The sequence below is a fragment of the Lissotriton helveticus genome, chromosome 5_1, assembly GCF_964261635.1.
Source record: "Lissotriton helveticus chromosome 5_1, aLisHel1.1, whole genome shotgun sequence".
In the NCBI taxonomy this organism is placed as follows: domain Eukaryota; kingdom Metazoa; phylum Chordata; class Amphibia; order Caudata; family Salamandridae; genus Lissotriton; species Lissotriton helveticus.
In genome coordinates, this window is record NC_136065.1 from 1,298,497,296 (window position 1) to 1,298,521,012 (window position 23,717).

General features: G+C 45.4%; 1 protein-coding gene across 2 annotated transcripts in view; it reads right to left on the bottom strand.

Annotated features, from left to right (window-relative positions):
* RAB44 (RAB44, member RAS oncogene family) overlaps positions 1 to 23,717 on the bottom strand; it is a 387,835-nt gene that overhangs the window by 279,664 nt on the left and 84,454 nt on the right. The window contains exon 2 of one of the 2 annotated variants that reach the window (XM_078644134.1): positions 10,127 to 10,368. In XM_078644134.1, the coding sequence (XP_078500260.1) occupies positions 10,127 to 10,324 (198 nt within the window). In that variant the 5' untranslated portion in view covers positions 10,325 to 10,368. The remainder of the gene's footprint in view (positions 1 to 10,126; positions 10,369 to 23,717) is intronic. The other variant, XM_078644135.1, reaches the window with a different exon arrangement.

Genomic DNA, 23,717 nt, shown 5'->3' on the forward strand with positions numbered 1-23,717 from the left:
AGTGAGGGTGAGGGTGAGGGTGAGTGAGGGTGAGTGAGGGTGAGGGGTTGAGGGTGAGGGGTTGAGGGTGAGGGGTTGAGGGTGAGGGGTTGAGGGTGAGGGGGTGAGGGGTTGAGGGTGCGGGTTGAGGGTGAGAGGGTGAGGGGTTGAGGGTGAGGGGTTGAGGGTGAGGGGTTGAGGGTGAGGGGTTGAGGGTGAGGGGTTGAGGGTGCGGGGTTGAGGTTGAGGGTGAGGGGTTGAGGGTGAGGTGGTGAGGGGTTGAGGGTGCGGGGTTGAGGGTGAGGGGGTGAGGGTGTGAGGGTGAGGGGTTGAGGGTGAGGGGTTGAGGGTGAGGGTGAGAGGGTGAGGGGTTGAGGGTGAGGGGTGAGGGGTTGAGGGTGAGGGGTTGAGGGTGAGGGGTTGAGGGTGAGGGGTTGAGGGTGAGGGGGTGAGGGTGAGGGGGTGAGGGTGAGGGGTTGAGGGTGAGTGAGGGTGAGGGGTTGAGGGTGAGTGTGAGGGTGAGGGGTTGAGGGTGAGTGAGTGTGAGGGTGAGTGAGTGTGAGGGGGTGAGGGTGAGGGGGGCACAAGTCCTAACAAGGAAGCAAAGCAAACAGCCGGAGAAGAGAGAAAACGGCAGGAATCGAAGTAAAGAGGAGGATGCAAGGAGAGGTACAGAGGGAGTTAGCATAAAAGGAGACACGGCCGGCGGCCGTGAAACTGAAAGTACGGCCGGCCGGCCGTGAATAATTAGGGGATGAGCGCACGCTGAGAAGCTGCCTTTGGTGTGGTAATGCGAGGCAGGCAGGCAGGCGGCTGGTGGCATTGTGCACGCGCTTTTTAGGGCTTGCGCTTGCGCAATGACCTAAAAAGCACATGCACTTCAAGAAATCGCCAGTGGAATCGTGCTTGGGTAAACGCTGTTTAAGCCCCTATAGAGCTTCGCCAGCTATGCGCATGCGCACAGCAGGCGAGCCCTAAAAATTAGCGGGGCAGGACTATTGGAGGTGTAAGTAGTTGGAGGCCTTCATTCCAATTTCAGGTACGAGCCAACTAGACTCTTATATGGGGGAAATTACCACTGACAGTAATCTGGGTTTTTTGTCTCTTGTTTTTGTTTTCTTTCACATACGCTTTTTCAACATGCTGGGCTATGTACAACTATCATATAATAGTGTGTGACTACAGGGCTACCCCCTTTTTACCACGTGAGGTCCATCATGAAATACATCTACCCCCCCATCGGGGTAAGGAATGAAGGATGCATTATTGTATGTATGAAAATCACGGCAATTGTTAGCAGCGTTTGCGGTTTTGAAGGGGATGACACATTTGTTACACAGTGATTTTACACGCACAAGGATGCAGATACTGACAGGATGCAACATATGTCGCTACCACATGATATTTGGCTGTCTAGTTGAGTGTGGTAAAGTTAAACAGTAATGTCCTACACACACCGAATAGGTATGCTGTATGATGTGTTGCTTCACCTGTTTGTTAGAACTACACAGGGGCATTGAGAAGCACATCTCACAATGGGAAGTAGCAGTTTTTCAATCAATGATACACTATGTTTGGTTTCATTGTTTTTATTTCCACAGACATATAAGATAATATTCTCCTGACAAGAAAAGGAGCATCTATCTGCTCCTAATCAAATACAGTATAGGGAAATTCCCTCATTATTGGATTTTTCCAGGGAGGACTTTTTCATCGCGCTGAAGAAAGTCCAGCACCCTTTAGGGGCATTAGCGGACTGAAACATGTTGGCACTAGGGTCTTAGGACCATAATAGCCTAACTGACCCGTTTAGCTCTAATTTTAATATCCCTGAGAGATCCAAGAATGAAGGGTAACTGGGATCCGTCCATGGATTTTTAATCTTTAACTCCCCCTGGCCAATAACTTCTCTAAGAACTCCCTGAAATACGGTCGAGCCCACCCTGACTTCTAGGCGTCAGGGTGACCCGATGATGAAGCATGACACCACTAGGGTGTGTGAGGGTAAATAAAACAAAAGGATTTTGTCTCCTTCCCCACTTCCTAGTGCGTTACTATCCTTAGCGTCACATAGGGACTTCCCATCACTGTTGGATCAGGTTCCACCTAAGTAAAATTGCAAACACAATTTACGTACTAGAGGAGTACTTTTTGTGGTCTACTGTTAGTACATGGGAGAAGGTACTCCCTCTTGAGAGTTCCTCTCTGCCCTTACGGTATTGAGGAAGTTTTCTTGTTCTATTTACCTTTTGGTGCACCACATTTTGTACGCTGCCAGTGCGTCACAAAAAGTGAGGCACTGGTGGCGCAAAAGTGTTGCAAGAGCACATGAATAAGCCCCCGAATGTTTTATGGTGCCTGGGAGGGCGTAGTTCTATCAGATGGATTTGGTGAGTTATAGCCATGCATGACCTACAGAAGGGAAGTACTGTGGTTTATTTATGGCTCATGTTGGGTTTCAATTTGGTTATACCCCACAGGGTGTCTTCTATTGCGTTTTAGTCCTGAGGAAGACCCGAATTGAATGTGTTTAGTAATATGTATGGACTAGAGGGTCAAAATGTCGGCACTTTAGAAGATACAGCTTGCACTCCCTATATCCTGTTGGGAAAATTGAATGACGGTGACACAGCAAACATAGGGTGGAACCAAGTGACACGTAGTCAAGTTTTACAAATATCTGACAAAGCATTTTTGGAGCCCTTTTTACACTGCTCAAGCATTGTATTCATTACCTCTTGCACAAGAATATCCTGCTCTAACTTATATGTATTGTCACAGAAAAAGAATGTGAATGTGTTGGACAATATATCATGTTCACTTTCTGAAGGAACCATGAGCCTTACGTTGATTATTAGCAAAGAATAATTTATGTGGAAAAGAGGAAAGTTAAGCAGAATCTATGGAAAAATGTCTACAAAGATGTTAAAGGAATTCATACAGAACCACGTGTGACTACATCGATTACCTACCCAGGTTCATATAGTGCACTCATAAGGGAGGGTACACAATATTTAAAAGTCGGACATGTAAACGTTTAATTTAAAACATGTCCTTACAGTGAGAAGTCCCCAAAAGCTATTTTCACTGTTGGAGGGTTAGCTGTTCCCAAGGAAGGCATTGGAAGTTAATATTAAAATTAAATAATGTTATCTCTGCATCGGTACCAGCTAAGAAAGCTAATTCCTTAACTTTTTAAAATATTTATTTCAAACCCAATGTGTTGGTGAAGTTGGATTTGTACAAAATATCTTCCAAAAGGTACTTTCCTTGCTGATGATGTTGACTTTCTCTTGACAAGGATGGCCTAGGGGATCCAGCCTCTTTCATATATTTATAGGATATAGCAACACAAAAAGAAGATGGATGGAATGCTGAACATTGTCAAACATTCACCACGAGTCAAAGATCTGGGATACATCCATTGTTGTTTTGCTCACCATGGCACCCCAGTTTGGACCCAGCCAAATGTATATCAGTCTTGACCCTGCTCCACCTGGTAACAGTCCAGCCCAAACTGCCAGCCAGGGTCCTCCCTGGACCTGACACCAAGCATCCTGGAATCAGTGTTGGGGTATCAGCCAGGCTAGCCTGGAGATGGGCAATCAGGATGCAAATCTCACACCCCTTCTCCGTTTGTGTGACTGTGTAGAGGGAATGCACAAATCCCAGCTGTTACCCAACCCAAACGAGTATTCAGAGACAGGCAGAGGCACAGAATTGTTAAAGTAGGACAATGTCAAGTTTCTAAAAGTGCCATTTACAGAATTAGATTCAAAATTCAATGTTACCATACGTTGTGATATAAAAATGTGAGTCCAAAGACACCAAACTCCTAATTTCTATCTGCTCCCAATTGGAGATAACACCTAAAAGGTGTTTAAGGCAATCCCAATGTGAACATATAGTAGAGATAGACCTTGCAGCAGTGAAAAACAAATGTATGAATATTTCACTACCAGGACATGTAAATCTTAAAAGTGAATGTTTTACCTCGTGAATACACTGTACCCTACCCATGGGGCTACCTAGGGCCTACCTTAGGGGTGACTTACATGTAAAAAAAGGAAGTTTTGGGCCTGGCAAGTAGTTAAACTTTGGGCTGGACTGTTCCATGAGGAACATGGTCAAGACTGATTTGCATATGGCTGGGTCTGAACTGGGGTGCCTAAGTGAGCTAAAGAATGATGATGGATTCAACCCAGATCTGTGACTGGGGGTGAGTGTTTTGTTTGAAGTAGTTTAACTTGCCAAATCGAATTTGCAGTTTAAGACTGCACAAACAGGCTCTGCAGTGGCAGGCGTGAGCCAAGTTTAAATGGCTACGGAGTGGGTGGCACAATCTGTGCTACAGGCCTACTAGTAGGCCAGGTCAGAAAGTTATTTAATTTACAGGACCAGAGCACATTTAGTGCACTTTGCTAGGGACTTATAAATAAATTAAATATGCCAATTGTGGATAAGCCAATGTTACAATGTTTTGAGTACAGAGCATATGCACTTTAGCACTAGTTAGCAGTGGTAAAGTACCCAGAACCCTGAAGCCTTCAACAACAAAGTCAGCAAAACAGGAGGTCAGAAGGCAAAAAGTCAGGGAAAACACACCAAGGATGCCAGGTCTAACAACTGCCATTTCTTTAAATGATTTCTTGGAAACTTGTAATTGGTTCTTAATTGTATGCAAAATATCACTTAACTTTCTGTGATGATCAGTTGCTGATTGTATTGTTCCTTACTTTTGAGCATGGTCTAATGTTATTATTTTTTAATGTTGCCGAATGAGACAACACAAGGGAGACAGTTGAGATGCAGCACCAGGCGACTTGCTGTACACAAATTCTACTAAATATAATACTTCTTCCCAATTGTCAGGGATTGCATTCAATAAAGAGCTGCAATATTTCTCCACAGATTGATTAACACACTGAGTTTGTCTATCTATTTGGGGCTAGTATGAGGAGAAAAAACATGCCTCTGTGCGTAAGGATGTGCACAATTCTTTTCAAACTTCTGAGGTAAATTGACAACTTTGATCCGTAATCAGTGTTTGGTAACTATGCAGTCAGCACTTTTTTCAGGGGCACAGAATAGAGCTATTTTGGTCAAATGATCTAAGACCTCTAATACAGTGGTAAACCTTTGAACATGTACTAGATCCAGGGCTGGACTGACCTTTAGAGCAATCAGGCAGTCCCCAATGGGCTGGTATGACAGGTCAGTGTGTGGGGTGTGTTTTTGGTTGTTTGTGGGCCTGGTTATGGTCTGCTGGGACGGATTGTACTGTTGATATCCCTGATAATATGGCAAACATTGCTTTCTGCAAGCCCAAAATCATGCAGTCTTCCATACCTTACTAAATACTGACATGGCATGTCTTTACTAGCTCAAGTACTGCAGCAATTTGCACACAAAGGCCCTTTTCTACCTTCCTAATTTACTAATGTGTGCCACTTTTATTTTGGTGCCCAGGCCTATTTTTGACCCAGGCCCACTCTAGCCAAATTGGTTACAAATTCCATTGAGACAATATGCCATGGATGAAGCAGAACAGGCAATGGCTTTAAAAGACAATCTGGCTTGGTAGGGCATCATTATTTTCTCTGCAAATGGAATTATTTAGTGCAAATATATTCACATTCTTGGCTAGAGTTTACCACCAAAATCATACTTGCATAGCTTGAAAAGTCTACCATTATGTCCTGCTGACAGAGAAGAGTGCCAGCACTGCCGTGCCTGCTGTCCCAATTCTAGTGTTGGAATATATAAAGCTCCTCCCTGGCAAAAGAGGTTGTTTTGACAGTTTGTTTTGATCCTTGTTTGCTCGTGATTAGGCTTTTATTTGTTCCAAATCAATTAATCAAATTACTGCACCTTTAGGGAGAATAGGGAGAGATTATTTTTCTGTGTCATTCTTCTCTTTTGTAATTTCCAACCTGGACAAGTCATCTATCAGGTCAGAAAGTTATTATGTTATTTGTTAAAATACAATAACAGCACAGTTGTTGTGCAATTCAAACATGTGCTAATCTCAATCAGTGAAGTTTTTGAAGATCGGTGTAGAGGATTTCAGTGTGCCATACATCTAACAGATAGTGCACCCACTCTTGGCATGCTTTCTTCATTGCTAGAAGCTCTTTCTGTTATTGATTAATTATGCTTTGCAAGTTACAATTTCTTTGAAAAGAAACCCATTGAATGTAGATAACCTAAATATGGATCTCATTAAAAGAAACTCTTCCTGGCGCGTAGTCATGCATCAACCTCTACAATGAATGATAATTTCAAAACAGATGTGTAACCGGTCTCGAGTTCCTGGAATGGCAAACAAATGGAGTATTTTTTGCAGAAGTTGGGTGACTGAAATGACAATTTCTCTAAATTGGGAAATGAAATGGAGAGAGAAACTAGTAAACCAGAGGAAGCTGTGAATGTCTCTAGGTCATGTGTGTGTGGGCTCATGAAGAATTACTTCAATGTTTTTTTTACTATCCATCTTGATATTGGTGGATTAGATATAGAACCCCAAGAACTCAACATATGTGGTGCAAAATGACACACACACGTTGGACATGTTCTTTAACTGTTCTTGGATTTATCAAGATGTCATCTGTTTATATGATACTAATGCACCTAAAAGGTGCTGAAGGACCTAATTTATAAAACATTGGAACACAGCAAGAGCATTCCAGAGTCTGAAAGGAACAACACAGTATTTGTAGGGACCGAATTTAGTTGGAAATGCTGCTTTCTAGCTGTTCCTCTCTCTGACAAGTTTTTCTTACAGCATCTGAGTATCATTCATCAAAAGAGCACTCCTCTGTGGCCTCAGGCCAAAGGACTGGTTGAAAGATTCATGAGTACACTAAAGAAAGCCATGTAGCGTCAGCGTGCTACACTGGAGATGCTGAATTTACAAACAATGTGAAACTCTACATTGCAAGCTTACTGTTCAACACCTCACTTTACCACCAGTGAAAGTCTGGCAACATTGATGTTCGGGAGAGCACTGACAACCAAGATACTCCAGTGGACTACTCAGAGAGAAATAGATGAGAATACAACTTGTACGAGGTACTTGGTTCCGGAACAAAAGATAAAAACATATGCTGACCGAAGACGACACGAAAAACATCATCTTCCAGAAAGGAGACACAATGCTGCTACGGCAGATGTGGAAAAGAAAAACTGATGCTCCCTTTGATGCCGAACCTTTCTAAGTGGTGTCAACCAAAGCGTTTGATTCTTAGTTCACTATATCTTCATGGTCAAGGAGAAACTGACTCTGAAGCGTGTGTGACTGACTCTGCGTTTTCACCATCCCAGCAGCTCTTGAATCACGATTGTGACAGGTCTCCACTTTGCACAATGCATTCAGGTAAAACAATTACAGAACCAAAGAGATTAATTGAAGAGATTTAAATGTATATATGTGTATATCTTTTGTAAAATTGGTACGTTTTCATTTAACAGAGGGGGAGATGTAGTGTCTTGCGAGTTAACAATGACTGAACCCTTTTGGCTCCTGATGAACTCTATGGAGCTATGACGTAATGAAAATTGTGCATCGCAATGAAGGCTGCTTTATCATGTTGAGTTCGTAGTACACGCGGATGAATAAGGACGTGTGATACTAACTCCGTGTGTGGCGTAGTAATTTACGGGTACCCCGACTGGGAAGACGCTACAATACCTACCATACCAACCTGCCACTACTACATACTTAGCATGTATTCCTACCAGACCTACCTAGTACTCTACCTACATACCTAAAATGATTACCATACCTAACCTATCAAACCATACGTACCTTACTTTGCCCTATACTTAACCTCCCTACCGTACCTCACTTACCATAGCTTCCTAACATACCTAACATTCCACAACCCCATACCTAACCTATCATACATACCTGCCAATCCAATCTACCTACCATGCCTCCTGTGCCTACCATAACTAACATAGCTAACATACCTACCAAAACAACCATACATACCACCCTGCCTTACCCAAACTACTGTACAAACCAAACAACCCAGAACATACCAGTCATATCTACTGTACCTCCCATACCTACCTACAATACATAATATTCCATACCTACCTAAGCTACAATATCATCTTACCATGCTTAACTACCTCTGTCTTTACAGTGCACATATCTTATGCCTGTTCTAAGGGGGTGGTTTGGAGAAAATTCTAAACTTGCCGACATTGAAGAAGAAGTCATCAAACACTTCTTAACTCTGAAATATTTTTTTAATTGTTGAATCCACACATAATGAAAATCCAACTCTGTAATTAGGCAAAACCGATACATACTGATAACACTTCTCACAGCCTAAACCTTTTGCATTGTAACAAAAACTAACATTCTTGCACCAGCTTGCAAACTAATAGGCGCCCAGCACAGCACTCTACAGACGCTCACATTGCCCTTTATTATAACATAAAACTAAAACAATTTCAAAGTAAATATCATTGTTTGGTTTGGTACAACAAATGGGTTCTTTACTGCCAAAACATTACCATAGCCTGCTGTTATCCTGACCCTGCCCCAACCCTTTTGACCTGCATATTGTCAGGTTTATGGTCTTGGAGTTCGACACACAGCAGACGATTAGATCGCAGGAGCGTTTGACATACTTTTGAAAGAGTGAAGAGGGGTTCTGCCCCCTGTCACTGTGCAGGTTTTCCATCTAGGTGGTTCCATTACACACTGTTTAAAGCGAATGAGGGTTTGACATAAAGAACAATTCATACGGTTTGTGTCCCCTCTTTCAGAAAAATGTTGTGTTGAATTCTTATAAATGTTTGCCTCCTGACCAACCCTATGGGCTAGTAGTTTTTAATTAGTCCGTATTAGATTATATTTAAATATATTAATGTGTTATTCTACTGAATTTTTGTATGATCCACACCTTTATCTTTTGATCAAGGAGTGCATAAATATTTTGTGAATGTTGATAAACGTGTTTATTACCCTGATTAATGTGCATCGTTTGTTTTAAACTGCTAAGAAACAGATCGACTGTTCCATGGAGTCATATACTAAAAAGATAGCGTCGACGGAAGGTAGCCATTTAATGGTTAATATAGGTCAATGAGTACTAAGATGCTGGTTCTCCTGCGCTGTAGGACATTGTTATCTCATTCATCTCATTGATTGCTAGTACTTTTGATTGTGTTTAATGTATAGCACGCGTACACATTCTGAACAGTGCTTGGCGCAGAGACCCTCCATGTCATTGGTGTGGCATAAGAACGCGCTGGGTGCACATACAGAGACTTCAAAGGGTTACAGGAGGTAGACAATAGCAAGAGAAGTGATCTACGTTGTTGGTTTCCTGTTTCTGCAGTCTGGTACGTACGCCCTTATTATAATACCTTTGGGCGAAACCATAAGGGGTTTATAATGTTGCCCATACGAGAAACTCTGAGAGGACTTGATGCCTGCTTTCGTGGGACACTAATATTATCACTTTTTGTCTAGTCACTCTAGTAGAATGATGCACCTATTATAAAATTAAATATATAAAAAGCCAAAGCAGATTTTAATTACAGATACAGTCTTTTTAGTCTGCATTTTACGCAGGGCTTTTCATCTATTGTTGTTTCTTGTTGCTAAACAGTTTTGCCTGTATCAGTCAATAGTTTTGCACCTTTGATTAAAAAAAATCCATTTAGGCCTTACCTAATCCTCCAATTTTCCTTCTCGGTCTTGCCTTACAATTCCTACTTTTCTTTTCTAGGTATTGCCTAAATTGCATGGTACCAGACTGGTAGTCAGAATATGTCTGACATAAATATTGTTTCCTAAACATTGTTTACAAAACTAGCTCAATTAGAGTTAATAATAGAATATTTACACCCAATAGAACAATCTTTTTGTAAATGCTATTCGGGACACAATATTCACGCCAGACCATATTTTACATCCAGTTGTCTAAATCCAACAATTTTCCTTTTGGCCATGCCTAGAAATCCAGAAATCGATTCCATTAGGACTGCCTGACCCAAATTTCCGATAGGCCGTCCCTGATTCTCTCAATGTGCCGTCAGCCTAATTTGCTAATGTCCCAGCGTCCAGCCCACCCGGAGGTAGTCCCGCCGCCATTTCACAGTCCGAGCGCCATTCACCCTGCCTTACCTGCATGTCTTCGCGTGTGATGAATCCCTTGTCGTCGACGTCACACTCCTGGAAAAACTCCTGCACTCTCTGCATGATGTCGGAGGCTAGCGGCTCCTCGTCCAAAGTCGTGATGGCCCTGCTCCCGTCCTCGGGGTCGCGGGAGGGCCGCCCCGTCCTCCGCCTGGTAGATCCCAGCTTCCTAGCTTTCCCGGACATGGTGCCTCACCGGGTCCAGAGTGGTGCGCACACGTGTTTCTGCACTTTGAAAAGATAAACCAAAAGCTGCTTACTTTATTCTTTTTCATCTGTTGAGCATCTCTTAGCAACGGTTTTTTAATTATGACCCCTATGCAGGCAGGCAGCGAAGAGAACATGCATCATTTGTTATTGAGATGCAGAAGCAAATTAATTCAGTAATAGCGCAAATAACCATGAGTGACATTTAAAATGCAAGGCAGCTGGAATAGGTATTTTTTATTTATTTTAACATCGTTACTTTCGTTTTTGCACAGATATCCTGTAGACAAATAAAGAATAATTTCAAATTATGACGGGCAGCTCTTGCTGAACGTTTTTATTGCTCCTTGATTGGGAAAGGGTATATTAGGGATAATGGCTTTTCCCTAAAACGCCCTTCTCATCCCTTGTACCAAAAGATGACAGAGAGAAAGGATGCAGTGTGTGAAGGGTTTCCTGGCATCACCCTTTCCTCCTTCATTTTTCCCTCTTTCCTCTTTTTTTCCCCAGGTTGTAGCTTATTCAGCAGATTCATGGGATATGACTATCAAATTTCCCATCTAAGAAACACAGTTGGCTGCTAGGTGGAGGAGTGAGATGAACAAGGTTCGGGATGGACCATTTCCAGGGTCAGTATTGATTTGCATTAGGCGGGCCTGAGCCTAGAGTGGCACAATCGGCGCAAAAGTTGAGTTGGAATATTATCCCAAGCAATTGCCACTGTTTAGAGTCCGTTGATAATCAAAGTACGGCAAGGGCCGCCTTTACCCCAGACCCCCTGATCAACAGCAACACTGGCCTGCTGTTTACTGGACTCAGCACTAACAATAACAAGCATTGGCATAGCCAATAGGTCTTGCTTTTGGGACCTTATAAGTATTTAAGTATGCAGCACAATATCCTTGGTGCAACAACATCAACTGTTGCATGGCTAAACACTTATAAGGTCCTAAAGGCGAGACCTATTGGCTATGCCAATGCTTGTTTGTTAAAGCTTCCATTTTAAAATAGTTGCCATGTACGTGCAAGCAAGGGGTATATCAGTGAGTGAAGACCGATCCGTGAGTGAGGTAGGGTGCAGTGAGTAGTGACTGACTCAGGCAAACAGCAAAAGACCCTAATATAATACAAATCTTCACTGTCCTGGTAAGGGCCAATAAGCAATTAACAGCGCCAACATCTCCCTGTAATGGATATAGATGTCACCGACGTTTCTTCAAAAGGCTAACAGTGCGGGGGGGGGGCAGGGTGGGTTGTTGACTTCATTATGTCAGCCTCCCTTAAGTCCTGCCTTTAAAGTTGTGGTTTCTCTATTGAGGTGCACAGGCCCAAAGATAAGATCTGCCAGAGGCGGGAGCCAGGGCAGTGCACGGGCTGAGGAGGGAAGGTGCGGAGAGGGGAAAAGTGCTTGTCAGAGAGCAGGGCCGGACTGGCTACCGGGCGTTTTGGAGTGCTGCTGAGCTGGGGGCTGATTTCATTGATGGGGACCTGCGTGTTCCCAACGAAATTCGTTTTGCTTTGTTTATTTCAAAGCATACGCAGGTCTCCATCAACAAAATCAGCCCCCACCGCAGTAAAATCAGCCCCCAGCTCAGCAGCATTCCAAAATGCCCGGTAGTCAGTCTGGCCCTGTCAGAGAGGGAAGTGAAAAGGGCAGGGGAGCGGGCAAAAAAAGAAGCGTGGAGAAAAGAGAGTAGCAGTAAAACACATAAAGGAAATAATAGACGAAAGGAAAAATAAAATGATGAGATAAGATAGAAAGAGGTATAGAGAACATGAACAGTGTAAATTCCAAAGAGAGAAGAAGGTGACAGAGAACAGGCAAAATAAACACGATAAAAGAAGAGATTCCGCAGAGGGCAAATGGAAAAGACATGAATGAAAGAACCAGAGAAAACAGACATACACAGCGGCCGTCAAAGTGAAAGTGATCGCGATCGCGGGCTGAAAGCGTGCCCGCAAGCGATGCATTTAATGAGCCATGACACGTGTTTGAGCTATTAACATTGTAAATGACAATGCCTTTTAATATTGTTTTTGATTTTAAAACATAAATAAAAGGCATTGCCTTTTACAATGCCAATAGCTTAAACTCACGTAAATCCGAGATCTATTGAATTGCAAATGCTTGTTTTTATATGTACTGGTTTTATACTGTATGTAAGTTGGTAGCATACAGTTTAGTATTGGCTACTTTAGGGTGTGGTGCATGGATAATGGGGACTGAGGGAGGGTATGCAGCCAAGGCTATGGGGTAAGGAGGAGATGCTATTAGGCCATTGGAGAAGCTTTGTAGCGCTGATGAGGTTAGTGGTAGCGGGTAGCAGGGAGCTTTTGGGGGGGTGAGTGGGCCCCGGAAGTTCGCGTTTTGAAGTTTTTGTAGAGATTAAATATTTCTGGGGGAGTTGGGTGGTATCTGGCACATGTGATTACTTTGGTGAGCTTTGTGGGGCGGCGGCAGACCAAAAGCATTTGGGAGCGTAGGTGTGATATGTGGTTAGTACAGGCGGAGAGGTCAGAGGACTGTTGGCGCCAGGCGGGGGATTATAAGGGGAGCAGTAGGTAAGAAAGGAAAGCCCTGTGTAATGACTTAAAGTGAGTGGTGACCCCATGGGGGGCAGAGTTTTAGGAGTTGCGCTTAATATACAATGGAACCTTTTTTATGTGCTTGCAGAAGTGGTGTTGCTCTGGGTGTAAATTCATGTGTCGTTTTGGTTAGTGCAGCGACTTGGACTGCATAGGTAACTTGCAAAGTAGCAAGAGTTCACCGGCAGATGAGAGGCCCGATAAAGGAATCGGTCAGGCTACTGTTGTTTAAGAGGGAGTGGGTATGTATTGCGCCGAAGGTGCACATTATTTTTTGTAGGGGTTGGGCAGTTAATAGTGATACAGAGCATTTTTAAGCCTATGAGGTAAAAGTGTGGCGGAATGGAGTTGGCTAAATATAGTAAGTAAAGATGTACGTACAGCAATTTATTTTTTGCTCTGCATATATATAGAGGAGTCGTTTTGTAAGAGTAAAATATGTTCGATAAAGTGAGCTAATATTGTGTAACATATATAATATAAAAATAACCACTGTAATATAACAGTATAGAGAATGGCACACAAAGCAGGTAAGAGGAAACTGTTGAACAATTCTATGTGTTTTTTAAAACTAGCAAGTATAATATTACATAGGCTTTTAAAAAGGCATATTGGCCATGTGTGCACAATATGGAATTAGAGCAACCTTTAGTGCGTGTCCCCTAAAATATTGTGGTTTGGAACATAGTAATTTATATGCATAAAGATGAGCAGTTGCATATGTATTAAAAAAAGCATTCAAAACCTATATACTGTTTACAACTATTGAGACAGTAAAGCTGAGCGGTTTTTTGTTGTGCTTGCAAGAACAATGTTGCTGAGCATTTGATACATATGTGCTGTTAATTAGTGTGGCGGTTTGGACTGCGTGAGTTATTTGGAAAGGAGCAACACTTCGCTGGAAATTGGAAGCCCGGTGGGGGAGTTGTTTAGTTTACTGTTGTTTGAAAGCAAGGGGGCTATGTGTTGTGGTGAAGGGTGACAGTGGATTTGTATGGGCAGGAATGTGTTATATGAACGGAGCATCCTGCAGTTGAGAACCAGAAGTGGGGCGGACCGAAGTTGAGAAAATACTGTAAGTATGGCATGTACGTTTTATAATAGTTACTGGTAACATATTTAGTGCTGTTGGCGGTGTGCATAGGCAGCTGTGGGCGAAAAGCATTGAATGATATGGGTGTGTGGTATAGTGGGAAAATTGGGGGCTACCTTTTCAGTTCACACACTGTGCAGGAGTGAATAACTAATGCTGATTTTTGAGCGTGCGCTTTAAGGGTGCCCGCGAGCGATGCGCTTGAGCGATGTGCTTAATGAGGAAGAGATAGGAAAGCCAGATGGCGGATGTGCGTGTAAATGCTGGTAACCGCTAGCTTTAGGCCACAAGCAAAAGCGTGTGGTCGGATTTCTAAAGCCCACTCACTAAATGTCTCGCCAGACCAGCAAATGTGCTGGCTCAGGCGAGGCCTAAAAAGATGTTAAACAGTCAAGCATTTATCTAAAGGATACATTGTATTAAAGAAAGGAAGCAACTAGGGAATCTTGCACCACTTAACTGTAGGAACATCTTTATTTTTAAAGACATCTTGCAGCAAAAGAGTAAAATATGATAAAGCCTCTTTGCTGCCGGGGCTCACTGCTGAATTCTTGCTTCTCTGTTGCACGGCCGGGCTTGGCTCCGCCTACAATCACCGCGAGCGACCGGCCGGGCTTGGCTCCGCCGGTCTGACACAAGGACCACAATCCCCAGGATCCCTTGGGGCGCAACGACGCCGCCGCTGCTGAGCGCGCGAGGAGGCGCTTAAAGCAGAGCCAGGTGCTGAGTCCTTTGACAATCACTCTTTTGCTGCCGGGGCTCACTGCTGAATTCTTGCTTCTCTGTTGCACGGCCGGGCTTGGCTCCGCCTACAATCACCACGAGCTACCGGCCGGGCTTGGCTCCGCCGGTCTGACACAAGGACCACAATCCCCAGGATCCCTTGGGGTGCAACGACGCCGCTGCTGCTGAGCGCGCCAGGAGGCGCTTAAAGCAGAGCCAGGTGCTGAGTCCTTTGACAATCACTCTTTTGCTGCCGGGGCTCACTGCTGAATTCTTGCTTCTCTGTTGCACGGCCGGGCTTGGCTCCGCCTACAATCACCGCGAGCGACCGGCCGGGCTTGGCTCTGCCGGTCTGACACAAGGACCACAATCCCCAGGATCCCTTGGGGCGCAACGACGCCGCCGCTGCTGAGCACGCCAGGAGGCGCTTAAAGCAGAGCCAGGTGCTGAGTCCTTTGACAATCACTCTTTTGCTGCCGGGGCTCACTGCTGAATTCTTGCTTCTCTGTTGCACGGCCGGGCTTGGCTCCGCCTACAATCACCGCGAGCTACCGGCCGGGCTTGGCTCCGCCGGTCTGACACAAGGACCACAATCCCCAGGATCCCTTGGGGTGCAACAACGCCGCTGCTGCTGAGCGCGCCAGGAGGTGCTTAAAGCAGAGCCAGGTGCTGAGTCCTTTGACAATCACTCTTTTGCTGCCGGGGCTCACTGCTGAATTCTTGCTTCTCTGTTGCACGGCCGGGCTTGGCTCCGCCTACAATCACCGCGAGCGACCGGCCGGGCTTGGCTCTGCCGGTCTGACACAAGGACCACAATCCCCAGGATCCCTTGGGGCGCAACGACGCCGCCGCTGCTGAGCGCGCCAGGAGGCGCTTAAAGCAGAGCCAGGTGCTGAGTCCTTTGACAATCACTCTTTTGCTGCCGGGGCTCACTGCTGAATACTTGCTTCTCTGTTGCACGGCCGGGCTTGGCTCCGCCTACAATCACCGCGAGCGACCGGCCGGGCTTGGCTCCGCCGGTCTGACACAAGGACCACAATCCCCAGGATCTCTTGGGGCGCAACGCCGCTGCTGAGCGCGCCAGGAGGCGCTTAAAGCAGAGCCAGGTGCTGAGTCCTTTGACAATCACTCTTTTGCTGCCAGGGCTCACTGCTGAATTCTTGCTTCTCTGTTGCACGGCCGGGCTTGGCTCCGCCTACAATCACCGCGAGCGACCGGCCGGGCTTGGCTCCGCCGGTCTGACACAAGGACCACAATCCCCAGGATCCCTTGGGGCGCAACGACGCCGCCGCTGCTGAGCGCGCCAGGAGGCGCTTAAAGCAGAGCCAGGTGCTGAGTCCTTTGACAATCACTCTTTTGCTGCCGGGGCTCACTGCTGAATTCTTGCTTCTCTGTTGCACGGCCGGGCTTGGCTCCGCCTACAATCACCGCGAGCGACCGGCCGGGCTTGGCTCCGCCGGTCTGACACAAGGACCACAATCCCCAGGATCCCTTGGGGCGCAACGACGCCGCCGCTGCTGAGCGCGCCAGGAGGCGCTTAAAGCAGAGCCAGGTGCTGAGTCCTTTGACAATCACTCTTTTGCTGCCGGGCTCACTGCTGAATTCTTGCTTCTCTGTTGCACGGCCGGGCTTGGCTCCGCCTACAATCACCGCGAGCAAGCGACCGGCCGGGCTTGGCTCCGCCGGTCTGACACAAGGACCACAATCCCCAGGATCCCTTGGGGCGCAACGACGACGCCGCTGCTGAGCGCGCCAGGAGGCGCTTAAAGCAGAGCCAGGTGCTGAGTCCTTTGACAATCACTCTTTTGCTGCCGGGCTCACTGCTGAATTCTTGCTTCTCTGTTGCACGGCCGGGCTTGGCTCCGCCTACAATCACCGCGAGCGAGCGACCGGCCGGGCTTGGCTCCGCCGGTCTGACACAAGGACCACAATCCCCAGGATCCCTTGGGGCGCAACGACGCCGCCGCTGCTGAGCGCGCCAGGAGGCGCTTAAAGCAGAGCCAGGTGCTGAGTCCTTTAACAATCACTCTTTTGCTGCCGGGGCTCACTGCTGAAATCTTGCTTCTCTGTTGCACGGCCGGGCTTGGCTCCGCCTACAATCACCGCGAGCGACCGGCCGGGCTTGGCTCCGCCAGTCTGACACAAGGACCACAATCCCCAGGATCCCTTGGGGCGCAACGACGACGCCGCTGCTGAGCGCGCCAGGAGGCGCTTAAAGCAGAGCAAGGTCCCTCGTCCCGCGAGGACGCGCGCGGGACGTGCCGGACGAAGCCCGGACAAAGGGTGGACAGTCTTAGACAGTCCGAGACTGGCCGCGACTGGACTGGGCCGACCACTCTGCCCTTATCAAGTTCGAGGCATCTTCTTGCAGTAAGACTATTTTGCCTAACCCCACTAAATCTTATAGAGGATTGTTGTTGTGTCCTCCCTTTTTCTAGTTTGAGTACTGCTTATTCTGGGCTATAAACTTCCAATATTCTTTTGAGCGCTAACCTGCAATTGTGTAGCATGCCGAAAAAACTAGCTCCAACCACGTCCAACACGATGGATAATTACATGGTCCAAGTGGTAAGGAAAATTAATAGCGAAAGGCGACAGTCATTAGGACTAAGTCAATCCCCAGTTCTCCCTCCTTTGAGTCCATCTCCATCATCCTTCATGGTTGATACATCCTTACAGGCTGCTGGCAGTGACGCTCCTGAAACCGATCTTCTTGCCAGTGGCAAGTATGATCAAAGCGCACTCCCAGCGGTTGATTTAGAAATTGACCCTGAAAGTGATGCCGATTCTGATCCTGAGACACATGTCCATGTCATAGAAGATGATCTTTCCTCTGCAGAGCAGGAAACTAGGACAGCCAGAACATGTAAAAAGACCCAACCCAAGCGTGGCGGGGTACGCTCAGGGTTAAGGAGGAAAAGGGCTTCACCACCACGGAAAACTAAGGATAAGAATATGGATGCCGGGGAGGATAGCGCAAAGCATATTATGGATGATGAGCTATTTCTTAGGATAGCAGATATGATTGAGTGTAAAATCAAAGCTATTATCAAACCAATGGTGGCCAAAATTGATAAGCTCACTGCTGACTTGCAAAAATTGGGTGGGATTCAGAATAAGGTAAAGGGGGAGGTTGGTAACATAGCAACTCTGGTTTCAAATCTAGAAGGTATATCTGGGGAGAATGGTGTGAGTGTGGTAGAGGCTGAGAGGAGTACGACAGCAATCATCCCCTCTGGTCAGCCACCAGTAAATGTAGATAATCACCCAGTAGTAAGAGAGGAGGTTTTGCCAACATCAACCGTACCACCTGTATTTTGTCAGGAGACAGACTCTCCCCAATTTATAGTAGAAGCTTCACCCTTGGTGTTGGTACTGGCAAACGTCCCACCTTTGGTACCTGGGCAGCCAGAATCCCCAACATCTCTCTCTAGTAAGGCGCTGCACTGGCTGTCAGGTAACATGCAGATGGCCCCTGGAGGGAAACAGCAGCTAGCAGGGGAGATTATGTCGGCTAGAAGGGCAGCCTGGATAGGGAACAGACCGAAAAAGTTTAAAGGAGATTGTGTAGTGGTGAACTTCTCCCATTCGGCTGTGCTCCCTAATGTTTTGTCAAATATACTCCCCCCTCAACGCAGGAGTGGCACCATTGTTCCTCTCACCCTAAATTGCTTTTATGGTGAGCGGCAAAATGTGACGTATCCTAAGACTCCAGGGCCAAGGTGGGACACCATGATGAATAGGTGGGGTGCGGGCGCTCCGGACCAACACAATGGGTAAATGTAATATCTCAGTGGATCTGGAAGGGACAAATGGCCCTAATCAACCATTTGATTGTATGGTTGACAACACAGCACAAAACAAAATTGATTTAAATCAGGAGGCATTAGATACTAGTCTATGCGGGGATTTATTACCCAAAGAGGGCATGGTTAGCGTTGACCCCCACACCGAATTTGAAAGTACGAATTCTCTTGCCCTATCAACTCTGGTGTCATGGAATGTGGCAGGACTGAGAAGTAAGGTAACATCTCTGGACTGGCTAGCCTTTCTGGATAATAAGGATATAATCCTCCTTCAGGAAACATGGCAGGTAACTCCGGAATTTAAGCAAGGATATCTAAACTTTTACACTTCTGCCATCCCTAGCTTACGGGGAAGACCAAAGGGAGGCTTGCTGACATGGGTTAAGCAGGACAGTAGATATTCCGTTACTCAGCTGGTCACAAACAGCCCAGATATTTTGCTAATCAAACTCAAAAGCTCAGACTTTAAGGACCTCCTTGTCTTTAATATTTATTCCAGGGGGCTCCCAGGTGGTAAACCCACCGAAGCAGTTGATCAGTTAGATATTCTCCTTGAGCAATACCGCTGAAAAGGTAACATTATTGTGGCAGGAGATTTTAATTGCTGTTTTGAACCCCTAGACAGCTATGATATGGATCTTACAGTGGAAGAGGACTACATTTGGAAGATCCCTCAGCTAACAATACCACCTATTAAAAAATGGTCAGAGGCAGCACTACAACTCAAAGTCCTATGTGTGGAGCATGGCCTACGTGCCACCAATGGAAGAATGGGTTCCGACAAACATGGTGCCTCTACCTTTAACAACGGTATATCACATAGCCGCATAGATTATATCCTTACAAATAAGGAGAACTGGTCTATTATTGATGACATGCGGATAGAGGAACGGGTAGAGAGTGATCATAACCCATTAATCATATCATTCAGGTTATTTGATCTATTAAAACGTGAGGGCCTGGGGGATTGTGTGGAGATAGCCCTCTCAAATAACCATAGACGAATCAGATGGGCAAACTGTGTAATGAATGAAGAGGGTGTTGCTGCCATGAGGGATCTGACTGTTCAGGCTATAGTGGAACTAAGGAACAATTCCACTGTGGAGGCAATCGTGTCAAATGCTAGTCGGATTCACGAAAGTTTCTTTAATCAGTTAAGATCTTTCTTCGTCAAAAAGGTGATCAAAAAACAGAGTAGGCCAGCGAGAAAGGAGGATCAATGGTATGGCAAATCCTGTAGGGTTGCATACAGGGCCCTATCAGATGCAGTAAAAACCAAAGATATAGTTAAGATCAAGACCGCCCGAATCACGTACAAAAAAACACAACTTAAGGCCAAAAGTGACTGGGACAATGAATACTGGAGGGAGCTCCTGAGTGCTAGTAAAGAAAGATCTATGTGCTCCTTTTGGGATATCGTCAAATGGGGTAGGGGGATTAAAAGGGGTGAACCTATTAATTATGTTTCACCAAATGCTTGGGTCTCTCACTATGCGTCCCAGTTTGCCGCTGTGGACAAGGAGGGAGAAGAGAGCGAGGCTCTTCTAAAAACAATTGAGGGCACAAATTACCTTTCCTTTACCAAAGCTGATATCACTAAAACTTTGAACAATATCCCTAAAGCTAGGGCACCAGGCCTGGACTCCGTTCCAGCAGACCTTTTTATGCATGACAAGGACCTTTGGGCCTCTTATATCCATCTGATAGCTAATGGCATTGCGATGGGCTCACCAATACCTGAGTCCTGGAAGGGTGCCGAGATTATTCCAATTTTTAAAAAGGGGGAGTGCTCGGACCCAGGAAATTACAGGCCAATTAGCTTGATTGCTTGCATACAAAAGGTAGTGGCAAGGCTCTTACTGCAGCGTATTCAGGGCTGGATAGAGGAAAAGGATATTCTGTCGCCTCTACAGGCAGGGTTTCGTAGTCACACCTGTACCATTGGCCAAGTTTTTAGATTTGTTTTATTATATTGGCGTGTAGTGTTACTAGGGGGGGGGGTATGCTTTTTGAAGTTTTCATTGATCTTAAATCAGCGTTTGATTTGGTGCCTCGTACTAAGCTGTGGGCAGCCTTACAAGAGCAGGGCATCCCCCTTGATATTTTGTCACTTTTAATTAGACTGCATGAAAATAATTATGCCCGGGTCCGCTGGAACCAGCAGGGAAGTGTAACTGATAAATTCCCTATCGCCAGGGGGGTTCGCCAAGGGTGTGTACTTGCCCCTACACTCTTCTCACTATACATCAACAGGGTGATCGGCTATTTTGAACAGCAACCAACCGATGCCCCCAAGCTGGATGGCAAGCCGATCCCCCTGTTGATGTTTGCAGACGATACGCTATTAATTTCGAAGACACAGCAGGGCCTCCAAAAGGCTGTTGGAGTCTTTGAAGCTTTTTGCAAAGACCATGGTCTTGTCATTAATACATCTAAGACAATGTTCATGGTCCTACATAAAAATACATTTGTCAGAGGGAAGATGGTTATGGATGGGGTTCAACTGGAGCAGACCCAAGTATTTATTTATCTGGGCATAACCTTATCATCCAAATTAGATTGGAAACAGCACACCAACCAGCTGGTCACGAAACACGCACAACTGACAGGAGCACTCACTAAGGAATTTTACTTATCTCATACTAGGCCAAATACCCCGGTTCTAAAGATTTATGACGCTAAAGTTGGAGCAGCAGTTCTCTATGGGGCGGAACTGTGGGGGCTCAGCAATTTGAAAAGGCTGACGGCTGCGCAAAATAAATTTTTGCGCAACATCACAGGCTTACCGGCTTCCACTCCACTGATCCCTCTCCATTACGACCTAGGGTCTCATAGCCTCGAGGATATGGCCAGATATAGATCGGCTGCCTACTGGAGGAGATTATGGGTTACTCCAGAACTCTCCCAGTATGCACGGGCCTTCCTCGAGGTAAGAGACTTCGATAAGGCTCACAAAATATTATGGATGAGGGAGGTAAAGGCAATATACAAGGCTATGGGATTATCTCGCTGTGGGATGACCCAGTAGGGAATCTCTTTCCACCTAGAAAAATATTTCGAGACATGTACTGGAACATGCTTGAGGTAAAGAGATTTTGCCGCTGTACTGAACCATCTTTTACGGCAGATTTCCTAGAATGTAAGCATTTTCCGGCCATAGAGGCATATTGGGATTGGATTACCATCCCAGGGGACAGGAAGAAATATCATCAGCTTAGGGTGGGGACACTACCATTAAATGCTCTCACCACAAAATGGCGAGGGGGACAAGGATCGGCCTGTCCCTTTAGTCCTGATCAGCGGGAAGTCATTGGGCATGTTCTCTTTGCCTGTCCAGAATATAAGGTTCCTAGGAGATCTTGGTTAAAACCTATTTGTGTCCAGTTAGGTCTTAAAACGGGTTGTGAGGCAGTTAGGATTCTACGTACTGACAACTCCCAAGCCGTAGTTATAGCCATAGCTAAATTTCTCCACTGTATGTGGATAATTCGGGCCCGTAAAATGAGCCTACAGTAATTTTGGCCTAATGACACCTGAAACTGTAAAATTTATCTAGTGAGTAATGTACCTAGTGATGAATTTTGAAAATTTTGAAAATATTTATGTTTTCTTTTTAACATAACTTATTTAATGATTGTAATCTATGGATTTTATGTTCGGTGGTTGGCCAATAATTGTTAATCGAGAGACGAAGTGATGAACTGTGGATTTTACTAGCTGTCAATGAAGGGAAATCTTAAAAATTTTAAATTGTAAAATTTTTTGTAAATGTTCAAGGTTGTAATCGTCTTTTATGATTGAAAAAATCGAAATAAAGACTTTTTGAATTTGATAAAGCCTCTTTAAAATTCGAAAAGTGTACTTAATTAACATGCAGAGTCTTTGTACCCTAGTACATCAGATTATATCAGTGCATTAATAACTATTAATTTAAAAGTGATAGTTTTCAAACACAAATTTAGAAACATTAATTCTCATCCCTGCCCTGATGACATTGCTAATAGTATAATAAAGAGGCCAGTCAGTTGTCATGCGTGGCGGAGGAGCGTCGTCCCACTGCGATGCATCAGTGAAGAAAAGGAAAAATAAAATGATAATAACATGATGTTATTATCATTTTATTTGTTCTTGCTGCGGCAGTATGGGGGCGGGACGAGGCTGCTCTGCTCGCAGGGCAGGGGAGGAGTGGTGGGCACACTGAAATCTCGGGCCAGCCAAACGATCATGCGCACTTAGCATGTTCTCAACCCAGGCTGCATTACAGCCTGAGTGGAGAACATGCCTAGGTCCCCAGTCCTTGTTATATCCCCGAATTTCAGTGCTCAGACCAATCACAACGCTGCATTGCAGCATTGTGATTGGCTATGGGAAGCCTGGCCGCATCCTGTTGGTTCGACAGAGTAACACCGTGGGACAGAGAGGCGAGGAGGTAAGTGTATTTTTTTTTACACTTTCTTACCCCCTCGCCTCCCACACCGCCACCCCAGATCCGTGCCAGCCACCACTGTTGTTTTTTAGCAACACTGGCATTAATGTGGCCCCCGGTTGCAATACTGCCCAAACATTTTGGCCCCTAGGAAAATGTTTGCGAGTAAGCATGGGTTTGACCATTTGCAAGCATTCATCTCATGACCATTTGGGTTTTTAATTGCCAGTAGATTGCCAGAAAGTTGAGACTGGTGCAGCTTTCCAAGCCTACTACTGCTAATGTTTGTGAATTTCAAAAGGTAGTACATTTGCACCCATTGATTTTTATAGGTGTAGATTTTCTACTTTTTTGGCGAATCTGTCACTAGATATATATAAGATCACAATCTAAAAAATGAAAAAGTTTCAAATCTCTTTGTGAAATGAGAATGACGTCAAACCCGACCCCAACATAGCAGACCTGACTCAGGGCCCCCAACCCAGCTACCAAAAAAAGCATGGACTTGAGGGTTGCCACACCCCAAACACCCCGCTGAAGCTACATCCCTGCCCATTCCCCCTGGGCTTGGTAGTTCTCCCTGGGAACTCATGACTACAGTCATGTACAGCACAATCGCCTGGAGAGTCTAACCTTGAAACCCTGTAAAATATTTTAATTGGTGCGTTTTTATATTGTGCCCTTACCCTAAGGCGAGATTACTTCGCCGAGGCCCCTATTCATCGCTTCCCACGGCGT